We start from the raw sequence: 18,560 nt of genomic DNA on the forward strand, positions 1-18,560 counted from the left end.
CAGCTCAGCATGAGTCATCAGTGTACCCTGGCAGCCAAGGGACAAACTGCATTCTGGAGAGCATTAAGCACAAAATAGTCAGGCAGTCAAAAGAGGTGACTCCTGCTATATTTAGTATTTGTGTGACCTCATCTCTTCTGTGTGCAGTTCTAGGAGCACAATATTGAAGGGCACATAATCTAAAAATATTAGCATATTTGAAAACATCCAGAGTAAGGCAACAAAGCTGGTTAAAGGACATGTCCTGTGGGAACGGGTTGATGACATCTGAGCTGTCCAGCCTGGATGAGAGCAAGAGGAAACCTCAATGCTCTGCAGCAGCCTAAGGAGGGCAAGCAAAAAGAGATGCAGGGCTCTTCCCAGAACCAATGGATGGGAACAACACAGAGCTGTGACATGGGAGGTCAGACTGGGCCATAGGAAGTGTTTCTATACTGTGAGGGTGGGCAGTACTTCTAAACTTTCTCTTCTTTGTTCACTGACAAAGCTGTTGTCAGACTATGCATCCTCTAAAACATCCCCTTGTAAAACTGGAGGATGCAAATATTTTCTTTATTTCCTTTGAAGACTAGACTCCTTTTAATTTCTACATTATCTCTGTAAGAACTGCTTCTCTTTCTGTTTTATACGTGTCTCTCCACCAGATAGAAGGTTATGTTTTTACTTAGATAAATCTGAGTATCTTTTTATCTTTCATGGTTCATCACAAAGGCATTAATGACTGGAATCTAGGGCATACATCCATTGTAAAATACATAACAACTTTGCTTAGTATTTTTACTTAATTATAAAGTTGCTGACTTCCAATTGCTGTGTCTGCTGTCTTCATTTTAACAAGCCTTATCATACAAATTCTAACTACTATAACATAATACACACATTATACTGTCACTGAACACCAAAATATTGAGCTAAATGACTCTTTAAAATTACCTGTATGGCAAGTGCTCGAGCTACAAGACTTCTAATATATTGTAAAGGATCTTCTGGACCTTCCCACTTGCTCTGCCATGTGAGGGGACACTGAAAGAAAAGGATACTTACTGAAACTATTTCAAAACTACTTCATTTTAATCTAGTAATCTAAATGAAGTGAAATAATCTGCAAGTAACATATTTCTACAAAAGAAGGCAGTACAAGTAATATAATGATGAAAGCATATAACCACTGATAGGAAGGTCTTCGTTTTGTGAATTCTTTATGGGAATCATATAGATGGAGAACTTGCAAGAACCTCTACTATTCAATCAAGAAACATCAGCAGGTTCCACAAAAACTTTAAAAGAATTGACGTAAAACATTATTCAGTTAGTATTATTTGCATAATACTAAGTAAATTTAGTATTAGAGTTAAATATATCAGTTTACAGCGTTTAATATTTGCAGGTGTGTTTGTCATTGAAGTTCCTGGTCTAACTGCATATGCATTGAACAGAGTTTCACATTTTGATCACAGAACTTCTTACAACTTAACGGTATCTTTCAAAGTATCTGTCATCTCTACTTTATAGATAAGAAAGTTTTTAGATCTTTGAACACAAATTCTGTAGGACAAATTCTGTAAGATATCTGTAGAAAAAGTATATAAAGTAGTTTATATACTTAGACTTTGTATAAAGCTGCATGCTTTGCTGTGTAATTATTTACTTTTTGAATAGAGTAAACATACATTTATTTTCACATTTCTGTTTGTATTCTAGCAGCTTCTGCTTTAATCTTAAAAGAAATAAAATATTTGGTCTTTCCAAACCTAAGTGTTTTGTTTTTTTTTTTTAATGCTCCTTTATAAGCTAATTCACAACAACATTAAAATAAACAAAAGCAGTGTAGAGAAAAAGCATTAAGCGAATCAGTTTAGATGACAAATATGCAGAGATCTAGCTGCTGTGGTTACAAGAGACTGCTATTAGTCTCTCTGGAGAGCTGCTGAAAAGATTGCTTTATGGTCGCAATCCAATAAAGTGATCTGTGTCAAGGTAAATGGTTAAGCACGCATACGAAATGCCAGAAATACTTCATTCAGCAGATCAGGAAGCACTGAACTGATGCTTGGGAGTGATAAAAATGCATAGAATGGTTCAGTACATTTTTGTGACAGTGACTGGCTTCATAGCCCCTGCTGCTTCCAATTTAAGGGTGCAGCTCAAGCACACAAGAAACCCAAACTCTTGCTCAATGAGAAGAAATTTAACTATAAATAGTAAAAAATAGCCATTACACATTACATGTATCCTTTGCATTTACTATGACTTGTACTTTAGCAGCAGTTTCAACCATGCAGCCAAAATGTGTTTAAAAAGACAATGAGACTGCTAGATAAAAATGCACATTTATCCTAATTGTACTGCAATTTTGCTCACAAATGCGGCTTTGTTAATCTAAACAGACAAACAATTTAATTTTTGTTTTATTTATAAATGTGACAGATCAGTAAATAACATGACTTGAAACAGGAGCTGTTCAACACATGCAGATAAACCAAATATTTGGGAATTACTTTTCATTGTAGAGAGAGTTTCAGTATCTACACATTATCATCAAGACAATTGATAAATTGCTACAGGTGGAAAAAAACACTGAGTTTCACATGAATGTTTGACTATCTATGGAATCCAATTATTAAGCTATTACTGACAGAGTGTGGCAATTTGCACACATTAATTTTACTAGTTTATAAACAAGCCCAGTTTGATTCCAGAAAACATGGATAAAGCAGATGTATCAATTTCAGTTACTTTTCTCATAAATCAGGAATATAGGGCAATATGATAGGTTGATCTGATAGGTACATGTCTGGTGTGGTATGGTAGTAATCCATAATGAATAACTGCAGAATGCAAACTGCGATTACGACTGCAGTAAAACTTAAGGCTTACAAAAAATCTAAAAATGGAGAATGGGGACAGATTTACATGTTTTACTGGCTAATATATTTGACTTATATAAAATGATTTCGTATTTGGAAGGGAAATACTATTAAACAACTTCTAATCTTAACGAATTTGTCCATAACAAAAAACCTAATGAAAGTATAATATATTCAGAAGCTTCTGCAAACATATGAAGCAACACTTTTCTGGGTTTCGTTCTACAAAATTAATGTTTCTGTTAGTTATTAAAGATCATAAATATTAGTAAATTAAATATTTACATAGATAACGCACACATATATGCAACCTTTATACATACATCTAACTAGAGGCTACAACAGATAATCCTTTCTTTCTAACATCAGAAAAGCATGCTGAAAACTGAAGGCCATCTGGAAGGTTTCCAGATAATGGATTTATTTCTCTCCAAACCACATGCATCTTATTTATCAGCAATTTGTTAACCATAAGAGCTGCACAGATGTGCCTAAGCTCCAAGATGTAAAAAGGCTTTGTTTTAATACTGGAAGTTGCTCATGATTATTTAAAAATAGTTGTTTGTAACATAAACAGCCATTTGTTAATGGAGAGAAATAACCTGCTCTGAGAATCCATTTTGAACACTTGAGTTTAATCACCACCCAAAAGGTCCTTGCATGTTAGGAACCTCAGGAACTCGCTAATGCATTTTAGAGTAACTGTTAATAAAAAAAAAAAGCTTAGAATAAGTGGTGACATAAATATATACACCAGGATATCATCGAGTTTTTATTCTCATTGCTTTTAATATAAATTTATGAAATATTACTTACCTTCTGATTTATCAGAGCACTTGCCAGCCTTTGTACTTCAGGACTCAGTAATGAGGTACCTCTAATGACTTTACTTAAAGAAGCAAGTGACTGATGGACACTTTGCACAAGGCGAATAGCACTAAATTGCTCAAGAGCAATGAACGATAAGATTGGAGATCCTTGTCGCTCCACAGGAGGAGTCACCTTCTGATGAATCAGGTTAGAATTCTAAAACAGAACATGTGACAACCAGTTAATAAACTGAGGGAAATTATGATGTTATAACAAGTATTCTTTCTTTTATTTGTGATTCCTCAAAAGACCTTGGTGTCTGTGAAGTAGTTCGGAGATCCTGTTATTTTGGAGACTAAATCAAAACTACAACACTTTCACTATTATCCCTGTGATGTTCAGTAAAGGCACCAACCTTCTCAGACAACTCTCTTCACTTTATTACTTTAAAAGCACTGGGATTCCTTAGAATTATTTATCTAAATGACTGTTAGTGTTATTTATGTTAATATGCCAATAGAATAATCACTAGTGTATTTTGCATAACAGGACTGCATTGGTCAATATGCACTATGTTACAGATATAGCCTTTGCTCTGATAAGACTACACATTGATTTCATAAATTATGACAGACAAAGCAGAGAATTCATACACTTCATCCCCAAATTGGTTAGCAGGATCACTGTATCTCTTAAGTACAAGATATATGACTAAAATAAAGTACTGTATGACTGTGTATATGCATTTCTATACATCTCTTTTTCTTATCATGTTCATTTATTCCTGACACCTGGTATTTATTACATTGATATAGAATAAGAAGTCTTACTTAAGGAATTACATTTAATGACAGAAAAATTGAAGCAATCTTTTTTATAATTAACAGTATAGATAGTGGGACTGTTCTATTAAGAAACAAACTGCTTTTCAGAGTACAGTATGTTTCAAAAACTAAGCACACACTGTTTTAATTTTTGCATATTACCAAGGATAACCACATACCAAATGCAACACAAACCTATATGTTATCTATTATGTTATATATTTATATATAGATAACATATAAAATATTTTATCTATATGTTATATATTTATAAACCTTGCCCAGTTATACATCTGTTTACAGTGGAGTGAATAATAAACAGCAACAGAGTTTGCATTATTAAACTGTCCAGTAGAAGTAGTGTGTTTGTAGCTGACAGTTACTGCACTGCTACAGATCAGCAGTGGAAACTTCTGTTACACTGCAAGAAGAATCCCTTCCCGTGAGACAAAACCAGAGCCACTGATACCACCTACTCAGCAATTCTAAGAAAAGCTGTCTAGCAAGTCGTTCACTGTGCATTAACAAAAGAGGAAAATCAAAGTAAATCCATAAAACTACCCAGGGACAGAAGTGATGCAGAGAAAGCTTAAATGAATACAGCTTCTCTGTAATTCACATGGTTGCACCTATGGGGCTGATGACTCCGTAAGGAACCAACTGCTGACAAGGGTGGCCCTTTCTCTAAATCTGTAATGGCATCTTGCTACCCAGAACACACAGGATGTTTGCCTCCATAACCTTTCCAGGAACTCTGTTTGTCAGAACAAACACTCAACTACTAAGCAAAACATAAGAAATGCTAACTGCAAGACTAATATACTTGACTATTATGACTGACTGAAAAAGGATGGATAATGTCCTCCACACACCATGAAAATGGTACACAACAAACTCACTGTTCAAAGCGTAAAAAACATACGGCATTTCTAAAAGTCAAGTCTTGAATTTTGTCTTTCCATGAATCCTGAAATCACAGTATGAGTCTCACTTCAGTTCTTCTAAGGCCATAGTTCTTGGAATACAGAAAACATAATGTGTTCCAGATCATATTTGATATAAATTGCTTCTTGGTTCTGCAGCACAGACCAGTTGATCATTTCTTGCTGGAGTATTTAATTGCAGAAAGGGATAGAAAAAAGACATTGTTTTGCTCAGTCTTTTACATATCCTATCTCCATTCATGAAAATCTTACTGAAGTAGGAGGCCTCCACATTCCTCCATGCTGTCCATTATGTAACCATCTTCTATGAACCACATATCCATTTCATAACACTTTAATGTCTTCTCCTGGGAATTTGTTAAAGTAACCAATCTGTCACTTTTATAGCAAAATTAAATGTGAATGCCAATATCAGCTTATACATTTAATGTTATATTACATTCCCTTAAAATCTATTATGTATATAACTTACATCTGCTTTAAAAATATTCTCATGACCTGCTTGGAAATTAAGATGAAGAACTTCTGAAGCATTGAGTGCTCCTTCCTAATCATAAGAAATTTGAAGATAGGTTCTAATCTTTAGCATTAAATACTATATTATACTAACAATATTAAATTAGACGTATTTTGAGACTTTGATCTTTTTCCCTCTTTTAGTTCTGTACTTGTTCCTATCTCTGTACAATGTAAGATTTTTCAGTCTCACCTAAGCTGCTCTAAGCTTTTCTGCACAATCTTCTGAAACTCAGCTTTTTCAAACTCCTGTATGTTCTGAAAGCTGTACCCTCAGAAATGTAACAGCTGTAACAAAAATATACTTCCTGTATTTGATCAGTTCTGCATTTGATTCTAAATTCAGTTTCATTTGTGGTGTTTTTTTCGGAATCTTCCATGGGTCTTTTGATGTACTTATTCTGCTCTCCTGTTTCTCTATTATTTATTTTTCATTTTTTTAGATATAAAGCTTTTACTGTGCATTCTACAATTATTTGTTTGCTGAAAATACATGAAAGAATGACCGTCTATTCCCGTTTCATTGATTTTCCTTGGTTAGAAAAGTAATACTCTTCTCTAAAAGCTGAGGTTTCTATCTTTTAGATGAAGGAGCAACAACCCAATTGTCTTGCAGCATTACGCAACATTATAAAAACAATTAGTTAACCTTCAGTTCACAAATACAACAGAAGATGGAGCACATGGTTTTGGCAGCCATGACAGCTTATGATCTTACATTCTGCAAAGGCTGCTTTGAAACAGTTTAAGAATTTTTAGTATGAGTGGATCTTTTAACTTTCATAAAGATATTAAAGAGTTTCCCAGAAGCAAGACAAAAAATGCATCCATTCTGCAAACAAAATGCAGCCCTCACTCTTGTCTCTGTTTGCAGCAGACCATCATCTGGACATGATGGAACAACCATGCAGCCCCAGTTGCAGCCTGGAATGCTTGCACTTCCCTGAAAACTACCATATGATGAGGAATGCCGCAATATTTTGGACAGTGCCCTACACTACTATGTAACAATTACATCCTTATATGGGACCTGATCTATGCTGTCATAACAGGAGGTAGCATGGGAGGAGAAAAGACAACACAAGGAGACTGGATTAGCCTGATGGTGCTGTCCCGACTATCAGGCTGTGGTGGGGCATCAATGGACATCCAGGAAGATATGTTTAAAATACTGTGTAACAACTGTTTGATAAGTTATTTAGTAGAGACTTCGTTTTCATCAGTACATAATCTTGCATGCAAGCTCATACTGAGCATAAGTGGCTTGTGTAGTAGGTTGTGTTTTTTTTCCTTTTTTAACTTAAGGACAGGTTCATGAGAGTTTAATTAATTTGATTAGAGTTAAGCTATTAATAAATCATGCTGAGAGGCACTGCAATAGTTTTAGGCCAGTATTTATTACAAAGGTGCTCTCCGACACTAAGAATAAAAATGAGTATTTTCAAAGGAAGCTTGTATAAATGGTAGTGCCAACAGATTCTGCATCAGTCCATAACAGCTAAATAGAAAAGGAAGGTTTGCTAGTGTAACTTTGAGCACATCACTGTATAATTCAAACAGAACCAGATTATAAGCATGATGTTAAGTTAAAGAGCCAAGTTCCAGCTTCTCTGAAGTGGCTGAAGGTGATGTCTCTGCTTGTAGTGGTGGGAAGGAACTATTCACAGGAGGGCAAAGGCAAGCTCATGACTTCTGGCACCCAGATCATTCCTTCTCCATCTCAAGACTGCACACAGATATACTGCCCTCATAAGCAAGGAAGGAGGTGGAAACTGCGTCCAGTGAAACTCACAAGTCAATTAAACTAGGGTCACTAAGAAGTACAAGGAAGGAATAGTGTGCAATAACAGTGGTCAGCTCCCTGCTTCAGGGAAAAGCAGTTCACATTTGCTGACCTGGCCTCTAGGAAGGTTTGCAATTTGTAATGAACTCAGATGCTCACTACTGTGGAAAGATTTCTGCAGCTTGTTTGGCCCTCATACAATTACTCCTTGATGTTCTTCCACATAGGAACCAGCCATTCTGGCAGGGGTAACCTGGAGTACGAGACCTGCAGAGCTGTTTCCTTCTACAGCACTGTTTGATTCAAATTTCTGATCTGAGAGAGACATTTGCTCCAACAGCTGCGAGGGGCTGTACCCTATGGAATGTCACTACCATTCATGAGAAGCTGCATGCAGAGCAGTTACCTCCAGCTGGCTCTTCTGCAAAAACTGCTGTGCCAACTTGTTTGGCTACTTAGATTCTACCATTGATTATGTGCTCCATACTGACATTATCGGTTTAAATATTGATATTCAGTTCAAAGAAATATGTAGCCAATTGCTATTTATTGTTTTATCTAAAATCAGACTCTCACAAAAATACCACAGTGATCATTTCACAGTATTAACAAAGTACTGACAAACATAAATGCACATTTAAAGATTATGATAAATGATTTCAGTAGAAATTATATAAGTTGCATCTGAGTTAAGCTGTAAATTTTGTCATGCTTCAGAATCATCAGCACTTAGATGCTGAATAACTATTTTCATGGCACATGTAAGTTAATCTTTCTTGAGTTAATCCTTGATTTACATACTCAGAATGTTTAAAATGTTTAATGTTTAAAATGTTTAAAAAACACAGTTAATCTTTCTCTACATGTGAGGCTCTATAATGAGCCTATCTTGCACTTCTGCCTTTGGAATAAAAAATGAGTGATTTTAAAAACAGCTTTAAAATTATGTTAACTAGAATCAGTTAAGATCTGTAGTAGGTCATAGATCTATATTGATCTATACTTCCTGAGTTTCAAACAGTTAACCATTATTTCCAACTACCATTGGGAGAAAGTACATTTGACAGGAAGAAGATGCTTCCTGTACGAGATACAGGAGATCTTGTTAGCATCCAGCCCATCTGCTTCTACTTTACTAATATCTGTATCCAACAGATAAAGGAAAAAAAGATAACGATAGTCTGCAGTTACATAAAAATGATACGCTTCCAGAACTGAGAATAAACCAAAGAAACTTCACAGGTACAGGATTAAAGTTTTTTGTGATTTTACTTCTATGTAATCAGACTAATTAGTCTAACTTCACCTAATATTCTGTGCCCATTCAAGCAAGAATAAAATCACGCCTGGAACTTAAGCTGTAATTCAGGTATTTTCTTTATTTCAGTTTCCAGACCTTCTGAAAACAAACATTGAACAACGAATAAAGAATTGTAATGTAGCAATGTATTTAAATGCTTAGCCTTTTCAAAATGTAAAGCAAACAGTCTATTAAAGGCAGTATTAATGAAAGCCATATATATATATATATGTATATATACATACACAAATATATATATATATATATATATATATATATATATAATCTTTTCCCCACACATTGCAGTAAAAATGCACACAAGCAGTAAAAACCTAAGTCCAATACAGATCCTTTTCTAGATGTACAGTAATAGTTCTTCCTCTATTTAGAATGAAGCAGAAGTATAGAGTAAGGTGGGCATCTAGTGACATCAGAGATGTCTCACTTTGCCTCTAAATCCTTCCTAGCAGATCACAGGTCTCCTGCAGCTACTATGTTATATCTGCCTGGCCATGAATATTTGATGATTTCTGATACAGTGAACAAAGCTTTGTTTAAGGTGACTAAACTGAGCCCTTATTACAACACAGATCAAAAAGAGCACTTTTCACGTCTAAGGAAGTTTTCAGGTACAGTGCACCAAGAATATCTACTTTCACATCCACATACCAAAACCTTTGAAAGAAACCAGCTGCTCAGTTCTCTGAACTATGCAAACTATATGGTAACTCAGAAGGGGAAAACAAAGGATAGTCAGTGGTCAGAGATCACTCAAACCACAGACTGTATAAACCAGTAAGGCTGATTCTAATCTATAGCAAAGAGGACAGTTTTGTAGTTAAACAAAGGTCTCCTGCATCCACAAAAGTACTGCACACAGGGCACAAGTTTTAAATAATATCTGTGTTTTTTTGTACTTAAATACAATATAGTAAGTGCAGCAAGTAATATATAGTATAGCATTTTTGTACACAGTGGTCCTACCAAACTAAAACTGCTACTGCTAGAAAAAGCCCATACTTACTAGGTCATTACTATGAGGTCACACTGAAGACCTACTAAGCTTGCGATCCATCTGTGACAACAACTTGCTTTTTGACAAGGCATTCACCAGGTGTCTCCTGATGTTAAGTATGGGACAGCAGTGAAGGCTTTGAAATTTTCAGACTAAAAAGAGAACTGTGTTAACTATGGACAAAACTAGCCAATGGTCATCTGCTAGTCACTGGTGTAGGTCAGTGCTAAGATCTGGAAAGACTGCTTCTGCTCTGTGACATGATGATGCAGGTAAACAAGAAAGAAAAATAGCTAAGTGATTAGTAAGGTAACTACTACATCACAAAAAAAACTCTACCAAAGCATTGCACAGTCTGTAGTTAAGAAAAGAGGATAAAGGATTAAGACACGTTTTGCAACTGAAAACACTTACAAAAGATAATCTCAGATCTGAGGGCAATAGGTAAGATCTCATTTGAATCCACCTTCCCCTGACATGGAACTCTAAGGCTTGATTACCTTCATCTGGGTAACTAAGATCATCAAGGCCCACAGCAAAAAGATAAATGGCTTCCTTACTCATGCTGCTGTATAGAAACAATTTATGATAGAAGTTCTAAAGAATAAGTGCTTTGAATATGTAGTACTAATGTTGATAATGCAAAATAACTAATTGCTAGCAATGGGTGCTGTTAGTAAATATTGATGTAGTAGAGTTTAAAACTGGTTTCATTTACCAGTCTACAAAACATTAATATCAAAATCTTTAATTTTCTGATTGTGTATGGGTACATATGTATGAATGAAACTGTTTCATCAGAACTCTCAAATAGGATTGCAGGCATAAAGGTACGTAAAGAACCAACCTTCTGTTAGCAAGGTATAATGGAAGGTGTCACACTGAAATATACTGCTGTTCTTTATAGGACCACAGACCTGATTAACAGCAGCCCATTTCAGGGGTGGCAGATTTCATCATGAATTATTTAGTAGCAAAAGATTATTTTGACAAAAAAATTGATTTATCATACACTTAGTATGTATAAGAAAAAGATTTGAGACATTTCAAAATGTAACTGTGCATTCTAATGTATACCTCATGTCACTCTTTCGTATGCTATTATCTAAGTAAGGGAAAGGTTTTTCTCATTCCAATGTTCATATGCACAAGACATATTTTTAGGCTGCAATGTCTCTGCTCTATTTCTTACCACTGAGGAGAAAATATGGCCTCATATCTAAGTAGGCACCAGACATTTGGTGAGAAAAATCTTTCCCTAGCATGCCTAGTACCTTCATTTCAAAGACAACATGCACACATTACACTTAAATGGAGACCAGCAAAAATGGCTGGAGACCAAGCTTTATATCACACACTAAAAAAGCAGCCACAAAACTGAACCCAGTCAAACAAAAAGGAAGTGATACTGGATATTGCAAGTGTTGTGGAAAGGATTTAAATGAATCATCAGCTTAAAGCTAGTGAGCATATTTTAGTAACATAGAAGAAAAACATTTTGTAAATACAAATACAAGATGTTAATCGCAGCTTATGAGAGTGGTCTCACTTCCATATGAAGGAAAAAGAGATAGGCTATTATAACACATGCAGACTTCATAGCTAATTACACAGATGTAACATTACACTTCCCACCTCAACTGCATTTCTTTTACTTCTAAACTCCTTATGTTTCAGTATCCAAGACAATTTGTTAAATCTCGCTTTTAATGTAGTCACTGGGGAGAAAAAAAAAAACGTTGCTTTTCCAAAGCTACTTTCCTACCTGATTAAGTTTCTTCCATAGGCTGAGTATAGGTGACAGTTCAGCTGCCCATATTTCTCTGTCAAATTTGCAGCCAGCACTTACTGACCTGCTCAGGATCCGAAGCTGTGAAATGACCTGAAAACAAAGGCAGATTGTTAAGAAGGATAAATTAAAAAAGTACTAAATGCAAGTAGCGAATACTTTCTGATTTACCTATGGACTATACTTTTCTGCATACTTAATGATTAATCATCATCTATTAAAATACAAGCAATATCTGTATACAAACACATACACGAGCCTCATTCAGATTAAGCTCAAAACCAAAAACCTCCCTTTATTTTTCTTATATTGCCTGTGTTCAACTATAATTTAAAAACTAATGAAGTGTATAATTCAATCAAAATCCTCTTTTCCACACAATCTGAAAAAAGCTTGAGCTTAAAAAAATATCAGTAACACAACAGAGTACATACTAAGCATATACAGTATGTATCAGACAACAAAACTCCAAGGGAATTACAATAAATTCATTCTCTTCTCCCATGGATCTCTTTCTTAGCTCTTCTTGCTAGCTCAGATTAGTTAAATGTGTATTTACTCCCTTAGAAAAACATTCTTACTCTTTTTAAATGAGTAAGTACGCATTAAAGCAATTAAAAGAATAACTACCAAACTCTCAGAAAGAAGGGGAGCTCTCAGTTTATCAGATCCAGCTGATTCTCTGGGTTAGCAATCCTGGAAACTCCAAACAAATTGATCAAATATATGCATATGTTTATAAAGAGATACTGCAATTAAACTTATACAGAGAAAAAGCAGCGTGCCCCTTAAGCAGAGATATTTTTACTATGTTAAGTGAATTTCAGTTATTTTTCACAGAATGTTTTTGCAAGCCATGCTATTGAAAGACTTTCTCTCTTCACTCGACTTCAAAGTACTAAACTTGATAATACAGATTTTGTTAACTGTTGAAAAGGACTGGATTATTTAATTGGTAGCATATTAAATCAAGCTCTTTCTGCTGAGTTTTGACTTACTTTCTTTTGTTGAAACATACAAAGTGTAGTAATGAACAATGGAGTACAATGAAGTAACACATCCTTTTGTTTTCCTGATAAATTTTATTCAGCTTTTTTGTTTGTTTGTTTGTTTTTGCCAGCCTCAATACGGAGTATGAAGCACTACAAGATGGTACTACACTGAACTCTAATGTTTATAACAATTACTATAGTTTATACTCATGTTAAAACATCATACAAGACACAAATCCAGATTTTAGGATGAATATATTATAAGCTACAAGTATATATATAAATACATTCTATAATACATAAAACTATTTTTAGAATAATAAGTTTACAGATACCTTTAGATAAGCTAAAATGATACTGATAAATAATACGGTCAATTCTGAAAAAAACAAACAAACAAAAAAAAAAACAACCCAAAACAACCACATTTTTTAGTTCCATCACTAATGAAAATATCATCTGTTCCCCCAGAGAATTCTGCATACTCTGTGATTCTTCCAGATCTCAGAGAAGCTGAACAATTCTCTCCATGGGAGCTGTACTCATCTCTAGGCAAAACAAATAAGTTTATATATAACAAATATGATTTTCATGGGAGTCATACAAAGGACAAAAATGGGCCTAAGACATGGCAGGGCAGAAACGTGCACACAGTGGTTGAGTACCTTGAGTGAGACCCTGACACAGATGTAAAAGGGAATGTGATTAACCATCTGTATTTAAGGATAAAAAATAACTTCTGGGTTGAAGGAGGCCACTGTGCATTTCTGTTTCCTGAGTACTTAATTTTACAACTCAAGGAACAGTCAGCTCCTCTCACTATATTACAATATGTGTGATATCAACAGGTCAACTTACAATCAGATACCTACTCTACAGTGAGATCCACCATGACTTAAACATGATGGTTCTGTGACCACAAGGAGAGCCTTGAAAGTGACCAGACCCAGATGCAGACATGTAGATCTTTTGCAATCTGTTGTGGAAAGGTACGAAGCAGACCCTGATATAGTTACAATATTAAGCAATCTGAAAATCTAATCATATTTGTATCAATGAGGATAATCAAAACCACAATATTTTTACAGTACCTAACCTTTGAATGCTTATCTTTGAAATCTTAATGTATTATTTTATATATATATTAGTAGACTTAGAAGCCCTTGCATGTTGTATAGGTACAGTTTGAATACACATCTAAATATTATGAATATATGATAAATTGGAGAAAATTTGCCATAAAAAAAGGGTATGTATACCACAAAAGTATGAGAGGATGGCAATCAAAATATGAAAGCAATCACAGAAAGTGTTTGGTCATGGATAGGTAAGAAGGTTATTCAGAACCACAAATCTTTGTAGAAACTACCTGTTTTAAGTACAAGAAAATAATCATCAAACTATTTAAAGAAAAACAGATAACTAATTTGTGAACAGAGCATCTAAAAACTATGGACAATATACAGAAACTCAAGTATTTTTGTTCCTCTTTAGTGGAAAATTCATATATTACATGCTGTTCTTGCACTGTCATCCTAGAAGTATGTAAATTGCATATATTAGTAAAGGTGGGGCTGTCGAGATTAAAATGTCGATATTTGTTTGCCTTGCTATTAAAATTAATTGAGTTCTTCAGCTCTTTCATCTATTTCATGCTTCATGGGTTTCTCTGGATATATGCTGTTATATTATTGACTACTGCATTATAGTACAAGAAAACATATTTAGAGAAATAAATGAACACTATGGAAAACAGTAAAGATGAGTGATCCCATGTGGCTTCGTATGGAATGACAAGAAACTCACGTTAGACTTGAAAATGGAAGAAAAGAAGAAAAAAATTAAAAATAAAAACAAGAAATGCCAAGATTTTAACATTTCCTCTTCTGGAAGTTTGATAAAAATAGAATTCCAGGACCACAAAATCAATTTCTGTTCTTTACTCATTGAGAAAAAGTCTTGCCTTTGGTAACTTACAGCCAGAGGAAAACTGGTACTTCACAAACACAATATATAATAAAAACAGACTGAACTAAGAATCGTAACTGTTCTAGGAATAAAAAACAGAACAGATTTGCCAAGATCTAATTTCTATTCTTTTTTTTCCATGACAATGGAGCAGATAAAAGGATTTTTATTTCTGAACAGAAAGCTAACAAACTTTTCTCAGCAGAACTATAGGAAATATCAAAGCAGATACACTACTGCCATCTACCAGTTTTGAAAGGCTTTGGTCTTAGCATAGAAACCCCTTCTGTATTTCATTTCTCTGACTGAAAAAAACACATCCCTTTTAAGAGCTGTTCAAAGAACTATTTCTATTTTTATAACACTTTACAGTTTAAACCAAAAAAAGGAAGTGGTAATGCAGTCACCTTTGTAAACACTGGCAAAGTAGTAACTCAGGGCACTGTGACTATTTCATCCTTGACCACAGTGTGGCAAAGCAAGGAACAAATTTCAGTCTGATATGCCTCCTGACAGAACTTAACACTTCCACATTGTTTGCTGTAATCCAACTGCAGTTACCCACAGCATTGTGTAAGTAGCCTAAGACTGAGCTACCAATAAAGCCTTCCCAATCATCAGATTCGGAGTGCTGCTTACTTCTCTGCGTGGTCCCCAGAGGTAGTTAAGATGAGGGTCCTTTAACAGCATTCAGAGGCATATCGTTCAAATTGCATGCGGATGCATTAGGAACACCATAGGTATCATGACCAGTCTTCTGCTGTTCCCTTTCGGTCACCTCAATATTGTTAATTCACCAAAAATTATCTGAATTAAGACTGGATGATTTTCAGAGCTACATTTCTTTTGATCAAAATACAAGGTGAAAGAGAGTAACTGACATCTTGTTTTAAATAGAAGAGGACCACATCCTTTAGACATCCAGAAGATTCTTCTGTAAAGAAAGGGATTCAACACAAGAGGAAAAGAAAATCAGGATGACTCAACAGATGAACTACACAAGTGCACTACTGATCCAACCAGTGTTACAGCTGCACCTTCTTCAGAAGAATAACTAGGGGGTTTTGCTGTGTAGAGGTCCCCATGATGGAAAACACCATGCTAAAAGGAAGGCCAGAAGAAAGGAATGATGTAGACTCATTACATACTTTGAAAAAGAACAACATTCTCACATAGAGAGCACCAATATATCTCATCTACACAGTGCTATGGGAATTAGTAGGTTTTCATGTAGTAGTTGTGGACTGATGCAATGCAATGGCAGAGGGTTGTGTTTTCCACTGTGGGTTCCATTCTGTTCTGTGGCAAAGAATGAATGTCTTTCATGCAGCACCACAGGTATATGAAAAATGCTCCCCATATTTTAAAAATTTTTGTTTGGGACTCATATTGCTCAATTGCAGGGTAATAATAAATACAATCCAGCCTTACTCATCTATTTCTGCTAGAGCCTATTAGTCATATATTTGTGATGTGAGATGCATTTAATAAATGTCAGCAATTATGTGTTCTGCACAGCTAACACAAGAGAAAAAATTTAAATTACTTTAAAAAAAATAGCTTTATGGTCATCCTGACATCAAGTGCAATAATGTAACAAGTTCAGAATAATTTCAACTGCATACTTTTCAGTAATCATGCCCACATTACTCTATGCACCATGATTAGAATTATGGGGAAATGGCAGAAATAAAATCAGGTACTATAATGTTCATGATTCATTTAAGGTCTGGAATCTGAAAAGGAAAATCTGTTGAGGAAAGAACAAGAAGCTACAGTTATTGTATTACAGCTGCACTTCAATAAATAGTTACAAACCACAGACCCACTATTCTTTATATAGTAAAATACTGCAGTTACAGATATGATTTGGTATTAGCTGACTTGGGTAATACAAGCAGTGGAGACCAGGTGTATAATCTCAAGTATGCTTTGGCAGTCTGTCTCACAGTTGCAAGTGTCCCTGTACACCTGGAACATGTTGTCTCTGTTGCTGTCATTTGTAAGGTAAAAGCCAGAATTGGAACTGTGCAATTAGATTGCAAACAAGATCTGCAAAAAACTGGGGAGAAGAGGTATGGAATCCAGCAGTGACTTGCTGAAAATGGAAATGGTTAAAGGTTTACTTCTGAATATATGTCAGAATATAGGAAGCAAAGGATAAGATGCTGTTTTACTGAAGTCAATAGAATTACTGCAATTACATTTAATGAGGCAAGATACACTTCATGTTTTCTGACCTTGGTTCACATTTGCTTGCCTTACTTGATTACTTCTATGCTGTTTTCCATTAGTAGTCTCCTTTTCATTTTAACTCCTAAAGTATACTCCACAAAATAAAAAAGAGCAGCAACAAATGGTAATAGAGCTTTTTTCACAAAAATATCCAATTTTCAAGCACAGACAAAATAGCAATTGTAATTATTTTAAATAAGCACTATATTTAGCTATGAAGCTAAGGTACAATGTAAACCTGTATTAAGTTTATGTGGCAAGGTTGAAGTAGCAGCACAGAGGCTGGGTTGGCTCTGTGAGCAGCAGCCAGCACCGACCCATGCCAGAGCAGAGCAGCTCCAGCTGCTCACATAGGAACCCACTGGGCAGAGCTGAGCCATGAGTAATGCTGGGTGAACCTCTGGGAGAGTGGATAGGAGGGAGGGAAATAGTGCTGTGCAACTGCAGCTAGGAGAGAGGAGTCAGAGATGGGGGAGAAGCAGCCCTGCAGCCCCCAAGGTCAGTGAAGGAGGAGGGCAGGAGGTGATTAATAAAATTCCTTTTACATTTTTTAGCTTTTATTAAGAAAATTGTCATTGCCTGTAAGACAAACACATGCCTTAAGATGACTGAGTTTCCACTTTCTCTTCATAAACCCTTCCATTTTAAATTAAATACTCACATATGAAACGAAATTATGATAACTATACTCGGATTGTTACAACTCTCAATGGAGAAATGGAGAAACAACTATGTTCTAATTTGTGTCTGATTAATATCATCTTGTTCTTCAAACAGTCCAGCATCCCATTTCTGCATAACAAACACCCTGCTAGTTAAAGCAGTCTTCTGAAATGGCCATTAAAATTCTTATTATACTATTTTTACAAATACTGTTGACATTACCACAGAGCTTCCTCTAAAGAAACACATACTCCCAAACAATGATTCACGCTTTTAATTTAGGCGCTTATCTAGAATGGCACCAACTATTTCCTATACCTGCTTGTCTTTCCCCAGGAGCACACACAAACACACACAAATTAAGATGAGGCAGCTAATATTATTTATATGATTCAGATGAATTGAAGATGTGCTTTTTTAGAGAAACAGAACAAAAAACAACAAGTGAAGAACTGGTTTAGGATCAGGGTTATCATACTTTCCTATCAAAGAATCTAAGCATTAAGAAAAATAATAGAAATAGATCACATAAGATTATTACGACATTTCTGCATTTTCAGTTCATCTTTCTAGGGTGATTACTAGCAATAATTCACAAAAGTTTGCAGGCATGATGCAAGTCTTGAACTGAACAAGACAGCTCTTAATTGCATTTCCAAGGTGTAAAATATATACGGAGGGGCCTGAACACTTCAGTGCGGAAATATGATAAACACTGTTTTGTTGAAGACATTTAATTAGTATTCTATTACAAGTACAATAAAGGATGACGCAAGTTCGTAAGTATCCATAATACAGACAAGCACAGTCCTGAAAATAAGAGAACATCATGGAATCAAGAGACTTCTCTTTAG

The 18,560-nt window shown here is 35.1% G+C and overlaps 1 protein-coding gene across 1 annotated transcript in view; it reads right to left on the reverse strand.

Moving 5' to 3' along the window:
* The window catches only part of DYNC2H1 (dynein cytoplasmic 2 heavy chain 1), a 127,394-nt gene that overhangs the window by 21,041 nt on the left and 87,793 nt on the right, over positions 1–18,560 (reverse strand). The window contains exons 83-85 of the mRNA XM_072326710.1: positions 11,825–11,941; positions 3,684–3,893; positions 934–1,023 (exon numbers count right to left, since the gene is read on the reverse strand). Of these exons, the coding sequence (XP_072182811.1) occupies positions 934–1,023; positions 3,684–3,893; positions 11,825–11,941 (417 nt within the window). The remainder of the gene's footprint in view (positions 1–933; positions 1,024–3,683; positions 3,894–11,824; positions 11,942–18,560) is intronic.

This window comes from Excalfactoria chinensis, chromosome 1 (assembly GCF_039878825.1).
Source record: "Excalfactoria chinensis isolate bCotChi1 chromosome 1, bCotChi1.hap2, whole genome shotgun sequence".
NCBI lineage: Eukaryota > Metazoa > Chordata > Aves > Galliformes > Phasianidae > Excalfactoria > Excalfactoria chinensis.